Here is a 27,770-nt window from a genome sequence, read left to right as displayed (position 1 = left end):
AACCACTTTTTATTTATATACCTTGGCAGTAAGTCACAAATGCCTTGTACTGAATCTTGGCAAATCAACAATTACTAATACAGTATTTCTTACATATTTACAGGGAAGTCATCTTGAAAAATTAATATCATTACAATCTACACATATAATTCCCCCCCCCAAATGAAGGGAGAGACACAGATTTTCTAAATACTAATACTTTCACAGAAATTACACACAACTTATCCCATATACCTGTTGCTTTCAGTTCTCAAGATTAGTGCTGTCCATGTCTTTACTGGGGGGGTGGGTGGAGAGGGAGAAACTGTTTCAGAGGAAAAACCCACCAAACATAGCCAGAAAGCCACAGGATCATGTACGTGACAGATTAAATTTAAGACATAATATACAGATTGCTATAGCAGTTTCCTGAGAATTAGGTAAGATTCTCACCATCCTGCTGATCCAACTCAACTACGCAGGTCAGCCACAGCTGCTGATTGTAAGTAGACAGTGGTGGCGAACTCAAATTAAAAGGCTTCAGCTGTAAAAAACCCCACAAGGTTAGCTGCTATTCTGTTACATGATATATCAGTATCTACAATTATGAAAAGCTTGTTAGTTATATTTGTGACAATATTTTGGGGAATAGATTTAACATGTGCTGCTCTGTGAACAGCTCAAATATAAGTCTTCCAGAGAAGTAGCTTAAACAGCACACGTATTTTGCACAGCACTGAAGTAAGAAAAGATATGAACTTAAATATGAAAGATATGTACTTAAAGCACATAAAAGCGGCAGCAATAAAACAAAAAAAGTTCCAATATGAAAAACAAAATCCTGAGACCTAGCCTGAAAATGAAGTAATTTCTAGCACTTTACATCAAAAGTCAGTTTTGTGACCCCTCATCTGCTACACAGTTTTAAACCTGTTCAGCTACAATTATGAAAACAACTATTTTTCCACTAGGTTTTCTAAAAATTCCACATTCATTACAAAAGCATAGAAGGTATCATTAACAGATAAAACCTACATGCAGGAAATACTTTTCTTATTTGATATAAAAATAAGCTTTACATAATACAGTACCAATTGAAACCTATATAGGTGACTAACAGACCAAAAAAATAAACATTTCAATGTATTTAAAGAAAATTTACTTTAAAAAATCAAAATAAACCAACGAAATCTTTTTACCACTTTTGCAAAAATTACTTTAGGTAGTAGGCTGACAGTGAAGAGCTAGACAGAAATAAAAATACAAGAACTGAGAACCAAAATATGAAAACTTTCAAGAAAATGAATGTGAAGGTTCATGTTAGGAAGCCAGATCCCATGGCTTGGTCACATGGCAGTGAACAATTAGCATGAAAATAAATATTCCTTCCCAGCTGATAGAAAGGAAGATCACAAGAGGGATATAATTAACTGCCACTGAGATCATTGGTTTTCAGTTTGTGCTCTCAATTTCTATTTCTAGGTTCCCTACAAGAATCTCCAACATGAACTCACCAGGGAATCCTATCAACACTCTAGTGTTACTTTATCAGAAATTACTGTGCAGAAACACCACAGAATTCCCTGCCTTCCTGCTTACAAAAGTAAGAGGCTAGAAATTGCTGCTGAGTGACTCATGAAATAACACAGTGGTAATTCAATATTGCACATTCAATTTCAAACTGGAAAACACCATGTGGCCAAGATGTTTTCCAGTAAAAATCTAAATACTTTAACAAATTTGGGGGAAGCAGGGGAATGCTTTAACATTACCGATATCAAATAAAGCCATTCATGTAATCCAGCTATATTAATTAACTCTTACCTTTAGGCTGTTATTTATGTCAGTTCTTGCTACAGAAGTTTCAATTACATTAGGACCTACACCATATATCAGAAGGAAGAAAGAAAACAATATTGAAGTATGTGTATTAGTGATAAGTAACGACATAAATATAGGATTTAAAAAACCTGTCCAAAATACCTCCCTGTAAAGCAGGTAAATACTATCGAACTTTTCAGATGTTTAAGCTGAAGGATAAATCACTTAGACATTTCAATAAAATTAATAAACTTGGCCTGAAGACAAGTTGTTCCTTTAAGCCTCTCTGCCATAGTATTTCTAGGCATGATTAAATAGGAAGTAAATTATAAATAAAGAACTCCATGTCAGAAGTCCTGCACGTGTACTCTAAACTAGTACAACAAACCACACAGTATTTTTCCCAAGCTAAGCTGTACACTGCAGCCATGAAAGTACTCAGCTACAGAAAAAGTTAGCTAAGCACCAGTGGCACTGCTGTTACAGCAACTTGAAACTCAGCAAGGGCTGCAAAAACCACTTGAGAAAAACAGCTTATTTAATTGCACTGTAAAGTTTCTATAGCCAAAGTGCTACCATTACCTGATTTACACGGCATCCATAATGCACTGCACTCGAGGCTCAGATATCAGAGCAAATACATCCCATTGTATTTGAGTGCATGATGCTAATACTTTTTTATGTACATGTAGTGTACCTGCTTGTACAGTCACAATAACAGTACTTTCTGGCTACTGCTGGATTTTCAGCACAGTGGTCTATTTAAGCCAAGATATCCGCATGTTTGTTTAGGAACAGTTCTCAGTCTACTCAGATCAGGCCCCTCCTTTTCTATAGAAATCTGGGGCTATAATATATTGTGTATATCACCACATAAACAAACATAATTACCTAAAAGTTCTATAAACAATTTCTCCTAAAACAGACAATCCATTTAATCAATGGAGTTTCATGTCCAATTATAGTGGGAAATGTTCAGCTTGCTACCAGACTTCTCAGGCAACCATTCCTCCAATCATTCTGGATACAGACACATACACTTAACTGTACTGATCAATGGCATCCATCCACTCACACCCTACCTCTAGTTCTGTATGCAATAAATGGGAAGCAATAAAGTCATAATTTCTGTTACAAGAGACCTCCAGAGGCCATCTAGTCTACCCTCTTGTTTAATTCAGGTTGCTCAGGGCTGTGTCAAATCAAGTCTTAAACACTTCCAAGGACAGAGACTTCCACAACCTCCCTGGGCAGCTTGTTCAGGTATTTAACCACCCTTATGATAAGAAAGAAAATCCTAATATCTAACTGGAATTTCTTGTGTTCCAGCTTGTGCCTGTTGGCCTCTGACCCCATCACCATGCACCTCTGAGAAGAGTCTAGCCCCATCTTGTGTGTATCCCCAGATAAAGCAGTTGTAGACAGCAGTAAGTTTCCCCTTGGCCGCCTTAGGTATGCAAGAGCACGTGATACTGGGGAAAAGAGGAATGCATGCATGTATGTACATACACAAAAGTATGGACTCATGCATGCACATGTACATACACAAAGGGACTAAACCAGAAAAATGAAAGGGAAGAGTAGCAAAAGGTCTATATCTACACACTGGGGTGTGAACAAACACAGAGGTGATGTACAGCAGATACGGACAGGGGCACACGTAAACACATGCTGTTTCAGTATTGAAAATTTATGCAAGAAAAGCAGTTTTTTCTCAGACCATGGACTTCAAAATTACTACAGAGAAACAATGGAAGGAAGTTTATAAATGAACAACATAGGATCATTCTGTGCAAGAAGCATTTTACGTTAACTGTCATGACAGATCTAAACATGCAGCATTGCTTGGGGTTCTGTAACCACTCTAATTACAATATTAACCATCTTACAGACTCTAAGTGTAAAAATGAATACTTTCATGCATCACACTGAAAGCTTCCTATTAGAATTACAGTTCAACTTCACTAACAGCCACCCACTATAAAGTCAGTTCTGCATCACTGAACATAAAAAGAAGGCAGGCACAGGTACAGAAATGAGCTCTGCATCTTTTATTTCCCTTACCCTTGTCTTACCCCAAAGATTACATAGACCCATTGAGAAAAGGGAAAGAAAGTGAGTGTAACTTGGGGAAAAAAAAAATCTGCATCTATCTTGAGTTACAAGAATTGAAGAGAGCAAAAGCCACTTCAGATTTAACTACCTTGTTTTCTCTGATGAGAAGCAACACTTCTGCTAGGCTTGCCAAACTGCATATAGAGATGCTGAGTATGGGCAATGGCATATTCAAGTACCATAGAAAATATGGATGTATCTTTTACTTTTTATTTACTTAGTGGGTTTGGTGAATTTTGCTCAGGCTGCACCCTTTGATGAGCTAGTACCCTGTTGTTAGTGTCCCTCCCTCTATTCACAGGAAGCACCAAGCTGTCAACAAAAGCCATGAAAAAACATCATAGTGAGTGTTCAGTGAGTCTCCTCCCAAGGTAAACAAGCATTCTTTAACAAATAATTAACTTATAACAATGAATTATGTTCAGGTTTTGTCAACAAAACTATCCAGCAAACAAATCTTACAAGGACAAGAATCCCACAGCTGTACCAGTTCCTGAAGGGCATCACAGGCAAGTCCAAAGACCCCAGCAGGGTACAGAGGACCAAGCATTTCTTAGAGCAGCCAAGTCTACTGGGCCCAAGGCAACCACATCATCAGATCACTCTCCATGCAGACACAATACAAAACACAAACACAGCTCTCTTTCAGATTCTGCTACTGATTAAGAATGAAATGTTCAGTTTTCCAGGAGCACTGCTTTTTACCTAGTCTCATGTAAAACAACTTTCTTGAACTTTCTGCAACTGGGTAGTATAAATACAGAACTACAGATAAAGTTCACATTTTAGGCCAAATGACACTAAATTACATAATACCACAGTAAGTGTATTTACATGGTATTTTAGTGGGCAAATAATGCCCTTCAGCATCCTCACACAAGTCATAGGAACAACAGTGGCTAACCTTTGTGAACTGAAAGTCTGTTTGGACCTTAGGCTGCTGCAATAAATCAAACAGCAGGAAAGAAGGTTTTATTTCACAGACAGATATTATTATTTAGTGCTATTATGAATGTACTGCCTACAGGGCACAAAAAGCCCAAACAGCTGCCTTCAGTTAACCCCCTCTTCTTTCCAAGGCAGGCAGGAGTGGATGAGTCTCAGGCCTGGGCAGCCTGTCTTCTGAAGGAAGTGAAGGACAGGGAACAGGTAGAGACAGCCCAACAGACAGGTCAGGAGGTGTCAGAGAGTGGTGCAGAAGAACATGCTGGGTGACACAGAAATAAGCACTAAAGTGGGGGGAAGTGGTAACATCCATAAATAATTCTTACATGAGGGGCAGGTTGCTTATTAAGTACAAGTCCCTCCCTCTCCCTGTCATTTCTGTGTTGACAAAGCTATCCTGACAGCAGAGTATTAGCTTATTAACACTGCAGTGACAGCACACTGACTTCTTTTACAAGTACGTTTTAGACATGGAAAAGTTCTCTGTCATCAAAAAGAGAGCTCCCACACTTTCCATCTGCCTCATGCCACTCTGCATCTTTGTCACCCAGGCTTCTACAAATCTCTCTGATCTCCAGGATAAGCATCCAGGCACTAAGTGCTTAGCCTCCCAGATCACGTCATGGCTCCCACAAAGGTCTTTGAAACTGGAGACCTAAGCTCATATATGTTCTACAACATAAATTCATATTTCTACATTACTAAAATATTTTATATATCTGTGACACTTATCATGCAAGAAGGCTTTACAAACAGTTATTAATTTCCTCACAGGAAATCAAGTACTAACACCACCACTTTACCGATTGAAATACAAAGAAAATTAATGTACCTATCTGCTGAAAAATAACATTACAGTGAAACTGATTTTGGTTTACTGACTTTTCCCTGCAGAGCATCTGCAAATAGCAAATCTGTGTATGTAGTACTCCTATGAAAAAATGAGATGGAAGAAACATTCCCCCATCCCTGTCAAAAGTAATACTTCCTCACACATCTCAGGGGCCGCAGGCTCATTAGCACTTAAATACATCTGTAAATTCCAACACATTTAGATAAAGCATAGAAAAACTTTTAAAGACAGCATACTTACCTGCTATTCCTATGAAGACTGTCAGACCAAAACAAACAAAGAACACTACAAAGACCAGGACAAAATGCCGTTTGGACAGTGTATATAATCGCATCGGTGCCAGCCTGCAGGAAGCAAAAGAGAGCATAGAATCAGCTGTCGGTCATATTTCTAAAGGAGAGAAATAAACACATCCCATTCATTCCTCCACAAAGATAAAATTAAATCAAACTCATGGTAGCGTGTAACACTAAGAAAAAAAAAAAAATACTGCTTTATAAAGCAAGGATAACTAATAGGAATTACTAGACATACGCATGTGCATGCACATGCACACCCGCACCCCAAAACTGAATTTTGCCCATTCTTCTTATGCTAGGATTTTCTACTCTACTAAGACTTGAGTGAGAGAAAGCATTTCTTAACTCAGAGGGAGACAAAGATACATTTTTTTAGTTCATAAGTTAATAATTTAAACATCTGAGATACCATATCTCCTGCAATAACAGCTTAACCTAAAAGGACTGACATCACTAACACCTCAGTTACCTGCACAGGATCTCGATAAGTTTTCTACCCTCTCTCTATATATTTCACCCCTGCAGGATCCTCCCTAACAAGCAGCAAGGCAGAATTCCAGATCTGATAGATGTGCATGCTTAGGCACATTCTTGTGCATTCTTGTCTGAGCTCCACCAAAGCTTGGGAATTAGAAACCTGAACTTAAGTTTATTAGCCACTTAAATACAAATACACATAAAAGCAATGACATCTCTTCCACAACTGGTTGGCAGTTATCATCAGATTAAAGACAAAATTGAGGGGAAAAAAAAGTACTGAAAGGACTAATAGCGTTCTCTTGGAAACAGGTTATTTCCAGATCTGTTAGCTTAAGGGAAATATGACCAAAGAATTAACCCTACATAACAAATCCCTCCTTTACCTTCCTTCTTCTTAAATGCATAGTTCAGAAAAGAACAAATTCGCTGGGTTTCAGAATACATCCAACATTTATTTTTGACATATGTCAGAACTGAGCGACCATATAGTTGATTTTCTGCAGCTATACCATTAGGCATGATCATAGAAAGCTGTACTGTTTATACAGGAAAGCTGTAGGACTGTGGGGACAGAGGGAGGTTTGTTTTCTGATAAAATTGTAGGAGCACCATCATGGAAAGAAATGAAAGCATAAGACTTCAATGACAGCGTTCCCTTTCAGCTGGAAATAAAACTCACCCATTCTCTCCAAATGAGATACTACAAAAATAATTCCATTATTTCTTTACTGTTAAGTTTTAAAGATCCAAATCTTAATTTAACTCAAAAAGATTGTAGGGAGGTGAAGAAAAACCCAAGTAATGAGAATTCCAAACAACTAACTGTAAATGCTACAAGTTTGCACAAACTGGCTCTATAGGACTCCAGGGACCGCGGCTGCAAACACAGTGTAACTTCCCTTGCTACATGCCATATCCTGAGCAAATACCCCACACCGGTCTAGCATAGCTGATTGTACAGGAAAAAAAAATGTACACAAAATTATCATGGTCATAAATGGCAACAGATCAGATCTCAGCCACAGAGATCATCATAAAGACTAATAAGATTTGTCACAGACAAATAAGATTTTAAGTTGACTTTGAAAAATGCCGATTAATATAAGCATTTCAAACTAGGCCATGTCTCTACAACTTTTGCAGGGATATAACTACAGTATTTTCCTTAAGTCAGTGTCTTAACACCTCATCCTTCATGCACTTAAACCACTTGAAAGCTACTACATCTGTACTAGTACTAAACTAACTAACTAAGGTGCATTTTCCTTACTGTTCCAAGGGCTCCTTCAGTTCCACAGATGACCTGGTATTCCTTGTCTGCCTAAGAACATCATGCATGGGATATTATCTTCAGACACCAAAATACTACCCTTAACAAGAAAATTCTTGGTATGTAAAAATGGTACATAAAATGTTGATATGCCTAAATTATTTATAAGGGTTCAAGTGGATACCAAATTCTTCATGGAAGAGCATCCACTGAGGACTATTCAGTACACAGAAATCAGGTCTGGATGGGAAAGTCCATGGATCAAGAATAGCTGAAGATTGGAAGAGTATTGGATCTACACAGAAAAGTATCACGTATGCTCATGCTGCTCTTAAGAGCTTACATCTGCGCATCCACTTTACAGCTACTGTCTGATGCAGGATACTTTTGACTTGGCATGCATATTCTTGGTTCTTTTGATAAGCTTCCTGTTTTCCAAGTTTTCATTGATATTTTAAAGTGCATCATGTGAACATGAAAAGCAGCTTCATCTCCACAGTCCTTCCAGAAAAGTCACTGGAATTCACCCAGCCAACACTGACAGCATTACAGCTATTGGCAATTATCACCTAGGTTTACTCACACAGCAGAGGAAATATGCACTTGGCAAGCTTTCAAAGAAACACGTTCCAGACATAGGTTCATTTTTTTATTCCAACTCCTCTTCAGGTGGTGCAACACCTAGTAGTCAAAATGGGTAGGTATACACATACCTAAAAACAGGCACGCTGCATTTAACGAAGAGAGAAGCCCAGAGAGAGGAGGGACATACCATGTTTTTTCCCTTCTTTCATACTGGTGCTCCTGAAGTCACATTTAAGCCACTTACTGTATGTGCTACTTCACAGGTCAGTGAGGCAACTTGCACATTTTTTGTAAGAGCAAATTTAAGAACTCAGGCAAATCTTAACTACATTTATCATGACAGCAAGCAATTTATAACATTACTATCAGATGATGTATTCTTCATTGCTTCTCGCTGCAATAACAGAATTTCCTTGTGTGGTTTAAGTGTCCAATTTCAACCTATTACCAACTGACATACAAAGCAGATAAAATGGTCTTCCCATCTGTTCATTGTTTAACATCTGCCTTTTAAAAAGAGATTATATAAAATTTATGAATATACATAACTGCAAGTTGATTATCTCCCACTAACAGCTTCTTTCTTACATCTGAAAGATCTAATAAAGAATGAAATGTTTGAAAGGCATTTATGGGAAAATCGAAAAAGGTTCCTCACTCTGGAAGCCCTTGTTCAAACGAGTAAAGAGCTGTGCCTTGCTTTACCAATGGAAGATGCTTTAACCAGCCCAGACATGGCAGTCAGAAGCCCAAGACCAGCCATCCAAGCAACTGCAGATTTCTCAGGCAGCTTTTACCACCTGTATTGTGTTTTATCCTCAGAGAGAAACTAAATATTTCATAATTAAATTGGATATGTCTGAAACTAACTGCAAAGGAGCAGAAAGCAATGATATACAGAGAAATATTATACTTAGACATCTCAAATAGTACTAAAAACTAAACTGCACTAATGCAATCTGTGCTAGAGTGAACTATGGAAATACACAGCTGTAACAACTGCAGTCTTTCAGTAGCCATTTATATGTGAGATGTAAAGGTAGGTCACACTTGCTCTTTGAGTAAAATTGTGGCTCAAATGGTTAAGCAAAATATTTCTCAAGCTATTCCTCATCCTCAAATTACTTCTGATGCCTTCACAAAAGAGTCTTTACTAGAGGTAAAGACTATCATGAAAAACAGAGCCTTTCATACAACAGTCTTCACTTAAGACCCTCACTTTACAGATGGAAAGGTTGTGACAAAAGCAAGATTAAGCAGTAGGTAGCACAGAGCTGACATTTAAGTCAGAAATAACTCACTTTTAGGCACAGTAGTTTTCCTGGCATACTAGCTTCAACATCTCTGCCTCCTATTTTAGGCTCACTCCCAAATAAAACCATCAAGACCACTTTGATTTAAATGATTATATGTGCTACCTACATTCATAGTACTGGGTCTATCTGTACATACTGTGCTTTCTCACAGTTTAAAGACATTATTTGCTTCGGTGTCCCTCAGGAGACCTTGAATTCCTCCTTGCAGATGTACTCCACCATGGTTAATAACTAATGAGGCAGCACATGACTACATAAGATGCATACAACTAATATTAACAGTACTACCTAGCACTGTTACATGACAACTGACAGTTTACCATGACTCTGTTAAACAGCTTTTTTTTTTAGTGTCTTGTTGGTTGTGTTCACTGAAGTCTGAATTATTAGTCATGACTGTGATTGTGTCCATGCAGAGACATATCCGGGAAAACAAGTTTTTCTTTTTCCTTAACTGACAAGATCTGAGAGTGGAGACACAGGCGAATTTATTCAACACATAGGAGAAAAAAACCACAGCGGTCCTCTAAAGAACTGGGTAGTTACTGTCAGGTTTCTGACTGGCGAACCGTAGCCTCAGAGACACTAACTCAACCCTCGTTGATCTTATTTCCTTAATGAGAATTAACGTGTATAAGCTGAATTACAAGATCCAGGGCTTAACCGTGGAAAAGCTTCAGTCACCGCGCCCGGCCAGGGAAGGCACTTCTCCCGCCCGCCCCGGCCCCAACCACAACCACACAAGCCCGTCCCGCTCCCAGCAGCCTCGGGGTGGTGCGCGGCCCCCCGAGAGCTGGCAGACGGCGCCGGCAGCCGGGATGGCGGCAGCTGCCGGTTCCTCCCCGCGGGTACAGTCCCTGCCGGCCGTTTAACGGTCGCTCCCGCCGCCAGCACTCGAACGCGAGGGCAGACCCGCGAGCCACCACCGCCACGCGCGAGAGTCCCCGCCATCGACCGAACCCCGACCACCCCGCTCCTCCCCCGCCCACCACTCACGGCTCCATCCCGGCGCCGCATGCGCAATACAGGCACCTCCCGCCCCCGCCCTCCCCCGGCAGCCGCCGCCGCCGCCGTGGCACAACGGCCAGCGGGGCCTCCCGGCGGCTTCCGCGTGCGTCACCCAGCCGCCACGCGACTCTGCAGACGTCACGGCAACCCCGCTGCTCGTCCACCGCGAGGCCGAAGGGCGACGCTGCTGGCAGAGGCGGCGGCGCTACGGCGAGCCGGAGGGGACACGGGGATGCGCTCTGCGGCGCCGTGCAGAGAGGGGAGGCTGGCGGCCCCGGCTTTGAGCAGTGCCGGCGGTCGATGGCTGGCCCGCAGCCGAGCTGCAGCCGCCGCTCTTTCACAGCGAGAGCCGCCGGGACGGGCACGGGGCGCAATCACGGGCAGCGGGAAGGCAGCTCAGGTCGGGCGGTGAGCTTCGGCGCTTTGAAGCGGCACCTTCGCTTTGGTGAGCAGGCCTTGAGCCCAGGCGTACGCCTTGTCCTCCCCCGCTGGGCACTGGGGAGCCGAAATACATCATTTTGTCGGGGCAACAGCAGCGTTTCCCACGTTCCCAGTGTCCTTTTTCGGCTTGTGTTGTAGTGGTAGCAACCACGTTCATCAGAGGGAAATGGAACCGTATAAGCAGAGAATACATAAGACAGAGAAGTGGTTGTGAAGCCTATTTAAGCCTGTCCATTACAGGTGTAAGGACTGACGTGGCTTATCCGTGGTGAAGCTGTGCGCGTTTACTACCCGTTAGAGACGGCCTTCCGGTCCGCAAATAACATTTTTTCCGGCCTGATCAAATGGCAGTGGCTTTATCAACAGAATGAAAACGCCATTGCTGCAGCGACCTGCGTGTAGCTTTGTGGTGTTCAAGAGGTGCAATTTATGCATCATGTTTACAGAGAATTTAGTCAGCTCACGAGCGCTGGAAGTTAAATCCTAGGAGTAAGCTACTGCTTTAAACACACTACATAATAAAAATCTCCAGATCAGACCACCTAACTCTGTTTCATTCTTGCACAAATGTTGAAATAAAGTGGGATTTTTTTCTGCCATCCTATTACATATCCTGCAATTGGGCAACAAAGAGTGTCAACAAACACATTGGGTAGAGATTATGAGAATAAGGCAAGTTTAGGGGTTTTGCCAAGTTATTTTTTGTATTCATTTTTGATGCCTCTAATATTTGTTTATAAAAAGCCAGCACGGCAGTTACTTAAGCATCTGGGCATACTTGGTGTCTCGTCTAGGATAAAATTCAGGGTCAGTTCCCAGCTTTGGTGTTTGTCATATACATACAGGAGAGCTATCACAGGATGACCCCAGAAATATTTAGATAGACCGGTCAACATATAATTTAAAAATTATCTCTTCAGCAATCAAATACTTCCATTAAAAGCTATCTTACATGGTAAGATGGTTTTATTGCAGTGACTTTTCAAAGGTACTTAACATTAATAATATTATTAATTTCATTCAATTGCCCTACGGGTAATTCATGTCATTACTGGTGACCTGTGTTACTCCACTAAATCCAAAGGGAACATGCCAGGAATTAATTCAGTCATTGATACTGGTATTTATCCCATCAGTTAGATCTGTGATTTACAGCACTGCTGATCATTTAGTAATCTCATAAAGAGGCTGTCTTGAGAAATGCATAGTACCAAATGATGAAGGAAAGGTATTTATAAATTTTAAATCAAGAAGAATAGCTACTGTAGGGTAGAAGGTAAAGCTCTGAGTGATCAGGACAACCTGACAAACTGTATCTGCTCAGGAACAGGTTAGCACTGCCAAGCCACAGCTGGAAGTCGTTAGGTCACAGGTGACTATCACATACAGTGTATAGCTTTCACCACACTTCAGGCTTCTCCAACAAGTTCTCCCTGGCCAGAAAATGACAAAATGGGGCTTACGGCATCTGTGACCATTTCCACTATTCTGAGAAATGCAGTTGCAGAGTTATGATTGCTGCTGTTTATGTGCGCACATCTGAGCTATTTGGACAACTGCTCCAATCCTTCTGGCACTCTGGTGTCTCACAATATGATTGAATTTATTCTCCTTGTACTCTACCAAAACAAAAACAGGTAGGAAGCTGAAACACAAAGAGACTGAGCCTTGCCAAAAGTCACTTGGCAACCAGTGTGTATGGCAGAGCTTGAAATCCAGCTCATTGAATTACCTGTGGGACCACATTTCTTTTTGCCATCTACCAACTTTCAAAAGGCTGTGAATATATTGTAAACACATAGGTTGCACCCTCTAAGTCTTGTGAAAATAATAGCATTGATTCTACAAACTAAACATTTGGAGAAGAGGCACTGTGAAAGCCCCCTCCATCCACAAACACAGTCACAGTCTCACTCTGCTCCTCACAAGAAGGTGCCTCAGTACCTTGTCTGACCTGCTCAGGGGTGAAATAGTGCAGGAAGCTGCTGTCTGCCTCATCTATTGTAGAAACTGGACAGCGTATGGTGAATGAGGCTGGCAAGGAGGGGCAGGCTGATCTATGAATAAACAGGCTGCATACTAGCCCAGCCAGGATTCTACTTTCAATGAACTCCTTAACACTAACACTATAGTTTTATGACCAGTTTATACTCATACCTACAACATTAGTGACAGAAGAAACCCAGCCCTTCTATAGTGCTTTGATTTTTTGCCAGCACAAATGTTAGTTCAGTTGAGTGGTGAACAAGATAATGGCAATGGTCTGAGTTAAAAGTCACTCAGGAAAAAAAAAAAAAAAAGGTGTTCAGCTGGATCAATTGCTCAAGTCACTGTGCAGCTACATGAAAACTTGTTGGCAGATGAAACAGAAACATTTAACTAGGGAAAGGAGAGTTAGGTGGCTTCTTCCAACTGCACAGCCCGCTTATGGCAGCTTAAAGCAGTCACAAAGCTACAGTGTTAGTCTCCTCCTCCTCCTGCTTCTGTTTCAAGCCTTCTAGCCCTGGCTGTATAGGGTGTCATTCAGGTTTTTCCCCCAGTTGCTGGGACCCAGCAGTGAGCCCTGGAACAAGAACAGAGAGGTCTGAAGAGGCCATTGAAGGTCCTGCTTGGATCTAGGCTAGAAGCAGCATGAACCTTCAGGGAATTTGACTGCAATACTCCAGCAAGGTCCTGTTGACACCTTGGCTTCTCACAGACTTGCACTTTGAGCACTTGGAAAAGATTTTAAGAGGGTAGGAAGAAGGGTATGCTTATCACAACAGCCCTCTCTGGCACACTTCAAGTTTCTTCTCTGAAGCACACAGGCACTAGAGTTTCTCTAAGAAAAAATGAACAGCTTCTCTTCATTGCTGAATCAAATAATGTGTTATTCTCTGGTCTTTTTGCCAAAGCAGTAGAAGCACTGTGAATGAACTTTTCCCACATTTTGAAGACTAATTATGTTTTAAGGAACTTGAAATAGAATAGGAGATACTGAGAAATTAGGAATACAAATTTCATGTATACTTACCTTTTCTGTTACCTGTATAAGCAACATCAAGCATTAATTTAAGCTGTAAGTTAAACAATATGTTTCATGATGTCCTGTATATAGTCTTTTCTTTTGAGGTACAAAATGTCATATTATTGCATGATAGGAGTTTAAAATATATCCCTTGTTTAAAGTGGGGTGGATTATAGGTCACTTACCTTAATCTCTTGGTATTATTACTAAATTCAGTGTCAACACCATGCTTCCCTGTATAAGCTGATTGCTCAGTGGGATATGTTCATTAACCTAGAAATTGATTTTTCAAGAATACCTAGTTGTTACTTACAGTTCTGCAGGTCTGATGTCAGATCACAGTTTGGCCACTCTCCTACTCTCTCCTGTCTATCAATCAGGTAGGCACTTTAATTGCTTGCTTTCCTATCAAAATGTTTTCAGCATGCTGAACTCGTTGATGTGAGCCAGGGGATAGAGTTATGAAACCTCCATTGAAATAACTGTCAGCTAATTGCAAGGCCTGGTGTCTTTGGTAAGCTTTGTGTATCACACTGATAACATATTGAAGAGATAGAAATTTAGATGTTTTATTAGCATTAGCACTAAGATCTTTTGGTACCAATAGTTTACTTAAAATTGCCTAGTGCAGTGGAGGGAGCCGTTGGCTGCCAGCCCTCCATCAGCTCTCTCTGCCCTGCCATCCCGGCCAGGAGCTGTGCTGGGGAGGAGGGAACATATTGGAGTGGGAGGGAGAGACACCAGAGAACAAATTGTTCATTCAAGTGGCTTGTTGGGAGCATTTTTTTTCAGGGATATAGATTAGAATAATAATCTAGGAGGCTGGAGAGCTGTTCAGAGAAGAACCTGATGACATTTAGCAATGGCAAGTGTAGGGTCCTGTATCTGTGGAGGTATAATCCCAGGCACCAATACAGGTTAGGGGTTTACCTGCTGGAAAGCAGAGATGCAGAGAGGGACCTTGGAGCCCTGGTGGACAACAGATTGACCATGAGCCAGCACTGTGCCCTTGTGGCCAAGAAGGCTAACAGCATCTTGGAGTGCATTAAGAAGAGTGTGACCAGCAGGTCGAGGGAGGTTCTCCTCCCCCTCTACTCTGCCCTGGTGAGGCCGCATCTGGAGTACTGTGTCCAGTTCTGGGCTCCCCAGTTTAAGGAGGACATGGAACTACTGGAGGGAGTCCAGCAGTGGGCTACAAAGATGATTAGGGGTCTGGAGCATCTTTCTTATGGAGAAGGCTGAGAGGGGATCTTATCAATGCTTATAAATATCTGAAGGGTGGGTGTCAAGAGAATGAGACCAGATTCTTTTCAGTGGTGCCCAGTGACAGGATGAGGGACAACAGGCACGGACTGAAGCATAGACAGTTCCATCTAAACATGAGGGGAAACTTCTTTACTTTGAGGGTGCCAGAGCACTGGAACAGGCTTCCCAGAGAGGCTGTGGAGTCTCCTTCTCCGGAGACATTCAGAACCCACCTGGACACGCTCCTGTGCAACATGCTCTGGTGAACCTGCTTTAGCAGGTGGGTTGGACTAGATGATCTCCAGAGGTCCCTTCCAACCCCAGCTATTCTGTGATTCTGTAAAGTTGCTGTGATAATACAAGGGCTGATACACTTTGCGGCAGTCTCCAGGACTGATGGGAGAGCTTAACACTCTTCTGCTTTCCCTGAGCTTACCTACTGCACTAAGCATCTTGAGGTGTACCACAGAGTGATCTTAGGTGTACTAAGTCCAGACCAACTTTGTATTGGTGTTACCAATGAGGTTATTTAATATTGTGCTCATTGGTCCGTCAATATAAGTCTCTTTTACAAGCACACCATAAAGTGCCATGTCTGCCTAAGGAAATGGCTAACCTTGACAGATGGTGTTAATCGATGTGCTGAGCCATGTCTGTCCCTGCCCACTCCATCTTCTCCCAGATGATGGGTGAAGTAGCACTTGCTTATGGGAAATGCACCAGGAGGAACAATTTAGAGACTATTCACAGCTGTTGAGCAGAAACAAACTCACTAACATGGACACCCCTTCATTTCTATAGTGTGGATGAGTGCCCTGGGGCTCTGTGGAGTGAGGATGGTGTAGCTTGAGATGGCTGAGGAGCCTGCCACCCATAGTTGTCTCCCCTGGCCAAAGAGCAGGCTGCTCACAGACAGCTGAACCACAGGTTCAAGAGCACTGTTATTTAAAGGAAACCACCACCAAAAGATGTCACTAAACTGGGACACCCTCGGAGTGGAAATGACTCAGCCAACCGTGCAGTGAGGGCACATCAGCCATCTCTGAGCTACATCATCCCCTCACACTGAATTCCCTGTCACTGAGAATGAGCACCTATAGTGCAGCATACTGCAAGCATCCCTCAGTCAAGACAAGCTATTCCCCTACCAGTCACAAAGAGACTTGGTGTTTTTCCATTTCTATATCAGTTCTGCTCCAAAGCTTTCCAGTTTTGAGTTTCCCTGTTGGAACTCCAAGAAAGATGTCCTTATAGATATCAGGAGTGACACTGCAGCAGCCTTTACTTTTTTTTTTTTTTCCTAGCAAATATTGATTAGTTGAAAACTCATGCCCCCTCTCCGTACCACTTAATGGACCAGACTGCTCAATTTCTGAAGAGGTGATGGAAACCACCAGCTGATGGCCAAATGGCTTTGCTCAACCAGCAGGAGGGGAGAGTTAAGGCTGACAGTGGTTGACAGCTGCACATTTGTGAAGACAGTGTGACAGAGGAAAAAAATCACGCTTTTATATGTTTTACCATCACTTAATTTTGTTAGTCTGGTATATCACTTGTGTTTAGCAACCAGATTATTTTACAGAACCTCCCTGAGTTGAAGACACAGCATGCTGCATTTCCTTGGTATCAAATTTCCAAAATTCCTTCTGACATCACAGCACTAAGTATCTCCATTACATCCCTGAGTGTGCTCATTTATAACCTGACCAAATGTACTGAATAAAATAGAGAAAGAAGAGGATGAAATACGTAATTCTCCTTCCCATAAGTAAGAGTTGGTAGTAAAAAGAATGCATGATAGCATCAAGAAATAATGACTAGACACTCTCCTCCTTGCCAGGAATCTGAAAAGCAGATGCCATTGCTACATCTGTCAGTGACACTAAAGGGAAAGATCAGAATAGTAGATATGAAGGGACAGTAACAGTAAACTTGTTCTATGCTAGGTCACTTAGGTTAAGATCTTGGGAATGGAGAGAAGAACTAGCATGATTTCTGAGTCACGAAACTGTATTTCCTTGCCAAGAGTCCAATATTACTCCATTTCATTCCAGACAACCTGTGTCTGATACCTCTCCGGGATACTCTCATTGAAGAAAGGGCACTCTAGCACTCACTCAAGTTCATTTGATTCAGTGGAGTAGCATCTTTTCAATACAGAAAGTCTCTCCATATACACTTTTAGTCATAAAAATTAGTTAATGACAATTTATCACAGAGAGCTTGAGTTTCTTCTGAAAAAAAAGCTGAACAAATGCCTCTCCGAAAGCTTATCTCTCTCCCCTCTTTTGCCATTTCAGTGCCAATATTCATCATCGTGCTGCCAGTGCACAGAGGTACATTTCTATTGCCCCTTTTCACCTCCCATGGCTTCTCACACCATGTTCAGGTACAAGGAGCCACTGTTTAATGAGCAAGATGGTGGTTATGTTAAACTCTGCCAAACTGTCAGGCAGTGTTTCCAAACTCTATGACTCTCCGTAGTCTTTGCTACAGTGAACAATGAGACAAATTCAATCCAATGGGCCACATGCCACATCATTGGGGAAGACAGACACAGGGTAATGAAGTCAAATGATCTAAGCAGGAAAATCGGGGCACTGCACAAACCAACAGACGTACTTATGCTCAGATTCATAGTAAATTAAACCTGGAAGAGACCTCACAAGATACCTAATCCTTCTGTCTCAGGAGAGTATCTGGCAGGTCTGTGTCTTTCTTGGCATACGTTTGTCAAAAGTTTTTAAAGACCTCCAATGTTGGAGATGCTACAGTCTCCCTGGATAATCCTTTCTATAGTGTTTTACCATCCTTCCCACTCAAATATCTTTTCTTAATGTCTAGCGTGAACTTTTCTTGCTCAAATTAATATTATTCAGTAATCTTTTGTCCAAGATAAACATGACGTTTATCTTTACAGAAACTCCTATTCCTCCACCTTGGCTGTTTCTTCTTTTGGGTGAACAACCCCAAATTTTTCTCACAGTTGTATTCTAGGCCTTTGATTGTCCATCTCTCTGTCCTTAGGCACTCTTCCACTGGCAGACCCTTGAAACGTGGTGCCCAGAACACAACACAGCTCCAGCTAAGGTCTGGAGTGGTGCCTAAGGTTTAATTCTCACATCTTGTGAACTGTGCTCCTACTTTACACCCTGAATTACATTTGTGTTTTTCATATGACACGTATAAAACATAATGACACATATAAAACATTTGCTTTTATACAATGACATGTATAAAATAATGTCATTATTAAAATAGGGTATTTTATAAAGCATTCTAATTTCCATACCCTTTTTTTACAAAAACATTATATAACTGTTCATTCCCCAACCTGTATTTGGGTGGCCTTTTTTTCTCCTGATTTTCATTCTACTTTTCAGACCCTTTCTCCAACAATAATAATAATTTTAAAAATCCTTTAATTTATAACCCAGTTCTCCAATACCTTTAGAGTCCTTCCTAGCCTCATGTAATCTCAAAACATTAACGCTCTCCAGCCATCATTGGTCATTCATGGCAACAGAAGTCAAGGCCAGACACAGAAGAAACACGGGTGTAGTCTGTTCAGTACAACTGTCCCTTTTGACCTCAGCCATTGCCACTCTCTCTGGTTTCCTAGCCAGTTTTGTAACTATTCCAGGATTGTTTCAGAGCTGCCATGGCCCACGTTCCCCTGGCTTGCAATGCCAGTGGAAAAGGCACAGCCCAGATGAATGCAAACAGAATCGCTTTTATCGCCTGTATAAGAATATTACTACGTGAGGGCAGGAAGCAGGTGCTGGGCCTCCTGCCCAGGGGCGCTGCCAGAGCTCGTCTCCCCGGGCAGAGCCGCCGTGGAGGCCGCCCGGGACTGCGGGGCCCGGGCTCCCACGGCGCCGCCCGCCTGAAGACAGGCCTGAGGCTGGGCGGCCGCTCCCCAGTGCACGGCCGGGGGTCGTCGCATGCAGCCCGGCCGCAGGTTTCCTTGTGCCGATCCCCGCCCAACCTCCCCGCCGCGGAGCCCCGGCCGAGCGCCGCGGAGGCCACCCCGCGGGAAGCCGGGCGGAGCCGCGGCGGGCGGGCAGGGCCCCGGCTAGAGCCGCGCCCGCGCCCGTACCGGTAGTAACGGTCATCCTTGTAGGGGGTGAGGTCCTCCTTGATCTCCCGGTAGGTCTCCCGCACCCGCCTGCAGAAGCGCTTCACCTCGCCGCACAGCGGGCTCCCGAAGGCGGCGAAATCCGCCTCCATGCCGCCCCGCGCCGCCTCAGGCCCCGCGCTCCGCCATGGCGCCCGCCAGAGCCCGCCCGGCGCTGCGCGGCCGCGGGGCGGGGGCGGCGCAGGAGCCGCAGCGGCGGCGGCGGCGGGGGCGGACCCTCGGCGCGCGACCCGCGCTCGCGGGGGTGGCGGGAGCCGCTTCAGCACCACGGAGAGGGGCGGCCGGTGCCCGGCGCCCGGGGAGCCCGCAGCCTCGCCCCGCTGCAGCCTCGCCCCGCTGCAGCCTCGCCCCGCTGCAGCCCCGGGCAAGGGGGCGAGGGCGGGTTTGGGCTGCGGGAGGGAGGGCCGGGGGCTCTGGCTGCGGGGCCGGGTGCCTCCCACCCCCACGGCAGCCGGGTCTCCCCTGGCCCAGGCTCCCGCCCGGCCCGGCGCTGCCCTGTCCCCTGCCACCCGCAGCTCCCCACGGATGTAAGCAAAGACCTCGGGTTACCGCTGCTCGAAACACCTGATTTTTAAAAATAAAACTGTTCTCTTCTGTTCTGTTCTTAAAAACATACCAGCTCTACTGATTTTTATTGTCGCTTTTACCCAACCTAATTGAGACCACTTTGCACCACCAAAGAAAGCCTAAAGATGCGTAAAAGAAATCCTGTGCTAAGTCCACTTTTCGTGGTCATAATGCCATAAACGGTCCAACATTAAAAATGAAGCTGTTTTTCAGAGAGGCTTCTACTGAGCTCCAGTTAATTTGCAGAATGCCATGTTAGCTTCATTTGTATTAAACTTTTCTTCATAAACAAATTCCCGTTTAACTCTGTTTTAAATTATTCCATCAATTCAAACATAATAATTTCCATGAATTAATGGCAGTTATGGTATCTACATTAAATATGAGAATAGATTACTATCAACATGTCATAATAGTTTCTAGAGAGTGTAAATACAGAGGTCTGCTATACTGCCCCTCCCATGTATACATCTTCCCCATTCACATTCAGGAAGTTGGGCTGGGTTATTTCCCAGCCTTGCCCTTAGTCTGTATTTTATCACAAGGCTAGAACATGCACTTTTACTTAAAAGCCCATGTCAATATCCCACCAATACATGACAACAAGAGGTTATTCCCGGTGGTGCAGTGGGAGAGGGACAACATGTCTCCCCCAGCAGGTGGAAGGGAGAGGAAGGGTTCCCTTCAACTGGGAATTTCTATTTCCTAACTTTGAATATTTCTAAGCCTGAGAAGATGTAGTAACAGGATAAAAGGCACATGTGCATTTAGGCTGGAGACCAGAAGGTTCCTGACAACCACAGGACTGCTGGTCTGGAGCAGCCTCCAAAGAGAAGCAAAGAGCCCGGCCAGCACTAGGGCAGAGCTTGACCAGCTTCTGAATGGCCACTCTGAAATCTCGGGACAGGCTCAGAAGGTCTCTCGTGCTTCTGTGACTGTCTGTATGTTATAACTTGCCAGCACCCTGCTCGTTACAGTACATGTGGCTGATGTAGTCACGTAGGATTTTCCTGGAAGTGTTTATTTCAGCATAAATGTTTCATTTGTGATTAAGGTTCAGCCATGTTTTCCCTCCAAGCAAGAAATAAAATTCATTGTTATGTGTGATGAATGTGCTGCTTCCAGCTCTCAGGCTCAGAGGCAGGAATTATCAATGGCATCTTTAAATATTTATGAAAAGGAGGAAAAAAAAACACTTAAGGCTTCAGCTGAATAAAAACAGATTCTCTGCTGGTACTCAAGCAATTAGTGTAGCAAAGTAATAAGAAAGAGGCTCATAGATTAAAAACTGATTACCATGTAGCTACTTACAACTAAGTGACCTCTATTGCATTTATTTATCAAAACAAACAAACAAAACCCAAAACACCCTCTCCCTAAAAAAACAAAGCCAGGTTTACTTGAGGGCTCAAAGCAGTCCCATCCCAGAGACGCAATCTAGTTTGATCCCTGTTGTGCTGATCATTATCCAGACAGGCTTCAAACTGTGCCTGTCCCCTACCCCTCGAGTGCCATGACAGGAAATCACACCTGCTAGGGAAGGCTGACTGTCAGGCCTGCAGGTTACCCACAAGAGAAGGTGTTAGCACTGACTATATCTTAACCCACCAAACACAAACCAAACCAAAACAACAACAACAACAAAAACCCATACACATACATAGAAAACCACCACCACAACAAAGAAACCACAACACAAACAGGCAGTGTTTCAACTAACAATTACCAGGCTTTACAGGATTAAAATTACTAGGTTTGCGAACAGCCAAGTTTGTGTGAAGACAACAAGCTAATTACATATTCCCATTGTGGTCTGCATTAAACATTCAAAGACTCTGAGAGGGTCAAGTATTCATTCTGAGTCTCCAAAACACTTCATCATGTCAATAGAACAAGCAATACATGGAGTTGTATGCATGCACCAGTGTGCAAATCAAATGTTTTCTGTGCATAGCTACCCCAGCCTGGGAAATGCCCCGACACTGAAAGCACATGGAGCTGCAGGGCCTTGTGCAGCCCAGCAAACACCCATGGGCTCAGCGCAGCGGGGGCTGTGAAGCTCAGCCACCTCAAACTGACTTTGGGAAAATAACACCGTGGTTCCAACTCCGGCCTGCTGCGCCCTTGCTACACAGTACCAATTCCTAGGTAACACTTTTAAGGAAAAAACATTAGCTTCCATCCAGAGGTTTTCTTCAAAGAAATTTCAGATTTCAGATTTTCTCTTTTTTTTTTTTCTTTTTTAATCGAATGAGAAAAATATTAAAACAGACTTCTAATATTAAACAGGCATTTCTCTTAAAACTGCCAGTCTATTTTCTTTTATCAAAACCATTTCAATCAGCTGTTCACTTACCCCAAGCCCTGGAGACACTAACAGATCACAGCTTCTATCTCTACCAATTGTTCATCTTTCGTGTCCGGTGCAGTCACAGCACAGATAAGGCTGGCACTGAAAAGCGTTTGGTTCTGCAGGAAGCATGACTTCAGTCAAAGCAAAGGGAGGTCACGGTTTCATAGACAGCTTTGCAAACAAGGTGCAAAAGTAATAAACAAATCACCTGCACTGAGGTACAACTTGTCCTGTTCATTTCAGGGCTCTCTAACTCACAGCACCTTCTATGTCAGCCTTGGTGTGCTGCTTTTCACAGCACGTAATAAAAGAGAGGCAGCATCAAATGGCATCTAAGAATACACGAGTCTGAAGTAATACCAAGCGTCCTATAGATCTCAGAATTTAAGCATCTGGAACTCGATTCATCCCTCAAGTGCTTCTGGACTTCACGAGGGAGAGAAAAGTCCCAAGATTCTGAGACTAAGAAGTGATCAAACTCAACATCTGTTCAATGCACTCATCATATCACATTACATGGACAGAGTTTATTTTGAGGGTGGATCTTAACAGAAGTTCCCCACATAATTTTTCTTCCCAATTCTCCCCCTGTGTATAGTTAGCCTTTTAGCCACATGTACTAAAATGTGATAATAGCTAAATACAAAGCTTGGCAATCTGTGTAAAAGCACCAGAATTATTACTCTGGGCTCTTTCAGAAGCAATAGCAGCTGGTGCTAAGAAGTTAAGGGAATTAATGCTGCCAATTAAAGTCCCTCCTTTTACTTTCTTTTCTTTCTTTTCTTTCTTTTCTCTTCTTTTCTTTTCTTCTTTTCTCTTTTCTTTTCTTTTCTTTTCTTTTCTTTTCTTTTCTTTTCTTTTCTTTTCTTTTCTTTTCTTTTCTTTTCTTTTCTTTTCTTTTCTTTTCTTTTCTTTTCTTTTCTTCTTTTCCTTTCCTTTTCTTTTTGTCTTTTTGCTTGCTTGTTTGTTTTTTTTGCTTTCAGCAAAGGAGCAAAATGCACAAATAAGCAGAAGTCCAGCTGCTTAGCAAATAACCTTCTCCTTCAAAATTGTTTTGAGTTGGAGGAAGGCAGCAGTGGCTGGAAAGACCTGCTGACTTTTTCCTTCCAAGTGGAGCTAAGGACTGGCACATCAGATGGCAAAAAAAAAGTGTACATACATACTGGCTCTCCCAAGATAAGAGAATTTTTGCTGCTGTTATCAGCTGCAAATCAGCCCGAGTCGTGACACATACAGGAGTTGTCACTGAGCACCCCCCAAATCGCATGAGTAGAAACTGTGCTGAGTCCCACAGAAGCTATAGGGCTTTGGTCCACCCTGCCATCTTCTTCACTGCTGCCTTGATTCTGGAAAAGAATAACCCCTGCTTTGCCCCAGGCCATCACGGCTTGACTGTCTCCTCCTGTCAGAAAATGACTTTGTCCCAGCTAACCAGTTTTGTGAGGACAACTATTGCTGTGCAGCCCTTGCAGTGCGTGCAGAGGTCTGCGACAGCCAGCTGGGGACAGAAAGGTCAGGGGAGCCCAGCAGGAGCACGTTACAGGCCATGAAGCAAGGCTTCTCATTTATTTGAAGAGATGGCACAGAGACATCAGCTGGGACAGCCCCTGACAGATCATCCATAACAAATCACCTCTGAGCTGACAGAGGGTTTGGAGCCACAGCTGCTCTTGTCATCGCTGGGAGGAATAAAGCTCTATACAGCTGGCTGCAGCTGGCAGTCCCGACCCTTACAGCTGCAGCAAGAAAGACTCATTGCTCTCTTCATCTTTGGAGATGAATGTTCCCTGAATCTATCCTGCTTTGAGGAGACGTGAAGATAAGCAAATAAAATAAGAGTTATACTATCTTTTGATCAAAATATAAGAAGAATCTCTTGCAAGGTGATTTAAAGGGAGAAAAAAAGAGGAAACTCTAATCACACCTGATTCACACTCTCATGTATCTCAACATGGCTGGGTTGCTGTTTTCTTGACTGTCACACAGAAAGCAATGGGAAGACTGAAATGGTATAACTGGGATCCTAACTAGGTTGTCTACCCTATATATAAATTAACATTTTAATATGGTGTTCCAGTGCAATTACTGGCTTTCAGATGTCAGCTATACTTGGAATAATAATTACCAGTGGTATGTATTAGCTTAAATATCCCACTTGTATTAAAAGGCATACTTGTAGGGGAAATAAAATCTCAACAACTTGTGATATCTAGATAATAACTAGTGAAGACTTAAGAGTAACTGCATAATTTTAATTGCTGCTTACCTTTTGTATTTTGATCAACGAAATAGATCACCATCTGTACTTTACAGTTCTCACACAGCATATTGCTGCAAGTGTACTTCAGGGAAAATTTCAAACCCAGCCTTGTGGTGGGTTGGCCCTGGGTCTCTGCCACTCCTTTCTCTACACACTCTTCCCCTGCTCCAGCATGGGGTCCCTCCCACAGGACAGTTTTGTTGTATCTATTTTAAGCAAAACACCTCTCTTTTGATTTTAAGATGCCTATTACTTTTCATTTAAAAGTCAGGTCTCTTTAGGCATATAATATCTCAAGAATATTTAGAATTGACTAATAGTCATGCAAATTGTATCACCTCAGACTAAAAGTATGTGGTGGGTTGACCGTGGATAGGCAGCCAAACTCTCACCCAAGCGCTTGCTTGCTCCCCCACCCTGCTCTGCAGCCAGGTGGACAGGGAAAAAAATAAGAACAGGAGCAAACAAGCTCGTGGATAAAGACAGTTACTGTTGGGGGCAGACCAGACTTGGGGAATTTAACTGAGTTTATTGTCAATTGACATAAATGAGTACTGATTTGGATACTGGGAAAAACCAAAATAACCCAAACATTTACACACTGAAGGCAACCTTTTCTCCGCCTTTCCCAGGCTCATCTTCATCAAAGCACCTTTCCTCCCCAAACGCCCAGCCCAGTTTATCACTGCAAGTTACACCCAGTCCCTTCTGTGAGGCAATGGCTGGTGGGGAGTGCAATTGGGACACCAAGGTTTCTCTCTGCTGCTCCCTCCTTCTCACTCTTTTCCTATGCTCTGGTGTGGGTCCTCCACAGGCTGCTGTCTGTTTTGGGGTGTACCTGCTCCTTATCCATAGGCCTCAGCCCCTCCAAGGGGCTGTACATACTGCAGGGTGTGTGTGCGTGCAGGTGTGTGTCCTCCATGGGATGTGGTCCCTTGGTGGTGGTGGGATGCCTGCTCCAACACGGAGCACCTCCTCCTCCTCTCACCTTGCTGTTCCCCAGCTGTTTCTCACTCTTTTTGTTCCCTCATCCTGTCTCTGCCTTTTCTTAAATATGTTTCCACAGAAGTGCCAGCAGCTTTGCCGATGGGCTCAGCTGTGTCCTGCGGTGGTCCATTTTTGAGCTGTCTGAAATCATCTGTGTCTGACACAGGGCAGCCTCGGCCTCTTCCCACAGAGGCCACCCCTGCAGCCCCCCACTGCCAGCACCTGGGCACCGGCACTCCATGCAGTATGTCAATTATTCAGATAGAAGACTTAATAATACTTCTCCATTATTTATAATGCTTCTGTTTCTGAACTGTTTTCTGTACATCTCAAGGGAAGCAATTAAAACTGACATGGAAATAGTGAAAAGCATCAGACATTTTGGAAAACTTCTCTCCTTTTAGAAGCAGCTTATAGCTTACATACAAAGTCACACACAACACTAAGAACCTTTAGGTATTGCTAGATCTAACTAGAAACACACAGCGTCACCAGGGTCTTACTCTGTGCTTGTGAATCTCCTTTCTCCAGCCAGTTGTTTCTGGTCTGAACCACAAAGCTGAATACTCAGTTATAAATAGCACATTACATTTTTTTTGAAGTAGTACAAAAACATAGACAATATAGCATTTAACTAAAGCAGTCTTGATTGGAACACTTCACAGGATAGAGAATCCACAAATTCTTTGAGTTCATTCCTGTGTTAATAATTCTGATCATTAAATGTGCTTTGCTTCTCTTTGTACTTGGCTTCAGCCCCCAGTCATTAGTGCTTGTTGTGCCTTTCCCTGCTAAATTAAGGTGCCTTTTGATATCAGTATTTTAGTTCAGCTAAGTTTTTTAAGATGGTGAGAATTATTTAATTATGTTCTTCTCTGAAATAAGCTAAATAGACAAATCTCTTGCTGGGAGGCATTTTCTGCAGTTTTGAACTTCATAGTTTGTCAATGCTCTCCCTTCTTTTAAGACAATTTAAAAACCTGGACAGCAGAAGCAGACCCAGTATTTTATCAGGTGAAATCACTTCTTCCACTGCCCTGCTTACCAATCTGAGGATTCTATTCCTTCTTCTTTTTGCAAGATCTCTGGAGATGCTCTGACCTGTGCCTCCAAATCAGACCTGCAGCTTTCAGAGCTAGATTTACTGATTCTGAAACTATGTCCACATTCCTTGCTCCTAAATGCATAACTTCAAATTTGTCTATATTAAAAAACACATTTCGTCTACAATGTTCCACTGCTCTGCCCTTAGTGCTACTTGCCATTCTGGCAGTTTTGTGCCATGTCCAGATTTAATTAAACAGCTGTGTATTTGCTTTCGAGTCCTACTTACTCTCAGATATAGTATCTGTCTCTGTAAAATCCTATCAGAAACTCTCCACTCATCAATGAGTCCACATCACAGACTACTTTGTGAGATCTCCCGGTTCACTTGTGATCTATTTAAAGCACACCTCATTCACACTAGTTATTGCTAATTTCTTTATTGGAACCCCAGGCAGTATTTCATCAAATGCCCTGTGAATGAAATTTTATCTACAAATTGAGGTAATAACCTCAAATAATGGTATCAAAGGACACAGCAGGATAAGATCTTTTTTTCCTCTATAATAATGTATCACCTAAAATTACTTTCTCATGGTTTATACCTTTATATTCCAGTTTTTAACTGCCTCCTATTTCATCCTTTTACTATTTCTTCAGAAGCATTTTATTTGGGGGCAATACAGTAAGTTTCAAGCAATAGTAGGATTCCATACAGTCATTGCTGTCCATAAGAAAGAGCTGATAATTATTAAAAATACAGATCCTGGGATCAGTCACAGTTTAAACTAAGTCCACCTCCTGAGTACTTCTCATCGCATCTGTACTATGAGCAACTGGAGACAACACAGTTTGCTTTTTCATGTGTCTGCATTGCTCTCAAGACTCAAATTTTTCAATGACTCAAGCTGTGTCTTCTGGCTGCCTGTGGGTGTACTGGCTGGCCCTTCAGGGAATTACAATGAATATGCCTCCTGCTAGTTTGCTCATATCCACTGCTTTGCAGTCCCAGGTGATTTCTGTTGCAGCGAGGATCTGTGTTCCACATTTACTTAAT

General features: G+C 42.7%; 1 protein-coding gene across 4 annotated transcripts in view; it reads right to left on the bottom strand.

Moving 5' to 3' along the window:
* TMEM181 (transmembrane protein 181) overlaps positions 1 to 27,770 on the bottom strand; it is a 47,373-nt gene that overhangs the window by 18,535 nt on the left and 1,068 nt on the right. The window contains exons 1-4 of one of the 4 annotated variants that reach the window (XM_082049795.1): positions 19,464 to 19,603; positions 5,954 to 6,057; positions 1,804 to 1,859; positions 433 to 523 (exon numbers count right to left, since the gene is read on the bottom strand). In XM_082049795.1, the coding sequence (XP_081905921.1) occupies positions 433 to 523; positions 1,804 to 1,859; positions 5,954 to 6,057; positions 19,464 to 19,594 (382 nt within the window). In that variant the 5' untranslated portion in view covers positions 19,595 to 19,603. The other 3 variants (XM_082049797.1, XM_082049798.1, XM_082049796.1) reach the window with 3 other exon arrangements.

Source organism: Streptopelia decaocto, assembly GCF_964273445.1.
Source record: "Streptopelia decaocto genome assembly, chromosome: 3".
Classification (NCBI taxonomy): Eukaryota; Metazoa; Chordata; class Aves; order Columbiformes; family Columbidae; genus Streptopelia; species Streptopelia decaocto.
Note: the sequence above shows the minus strand (reverse complement) of the source record. Positions and strands in the feature narration are given on the sequence as shown.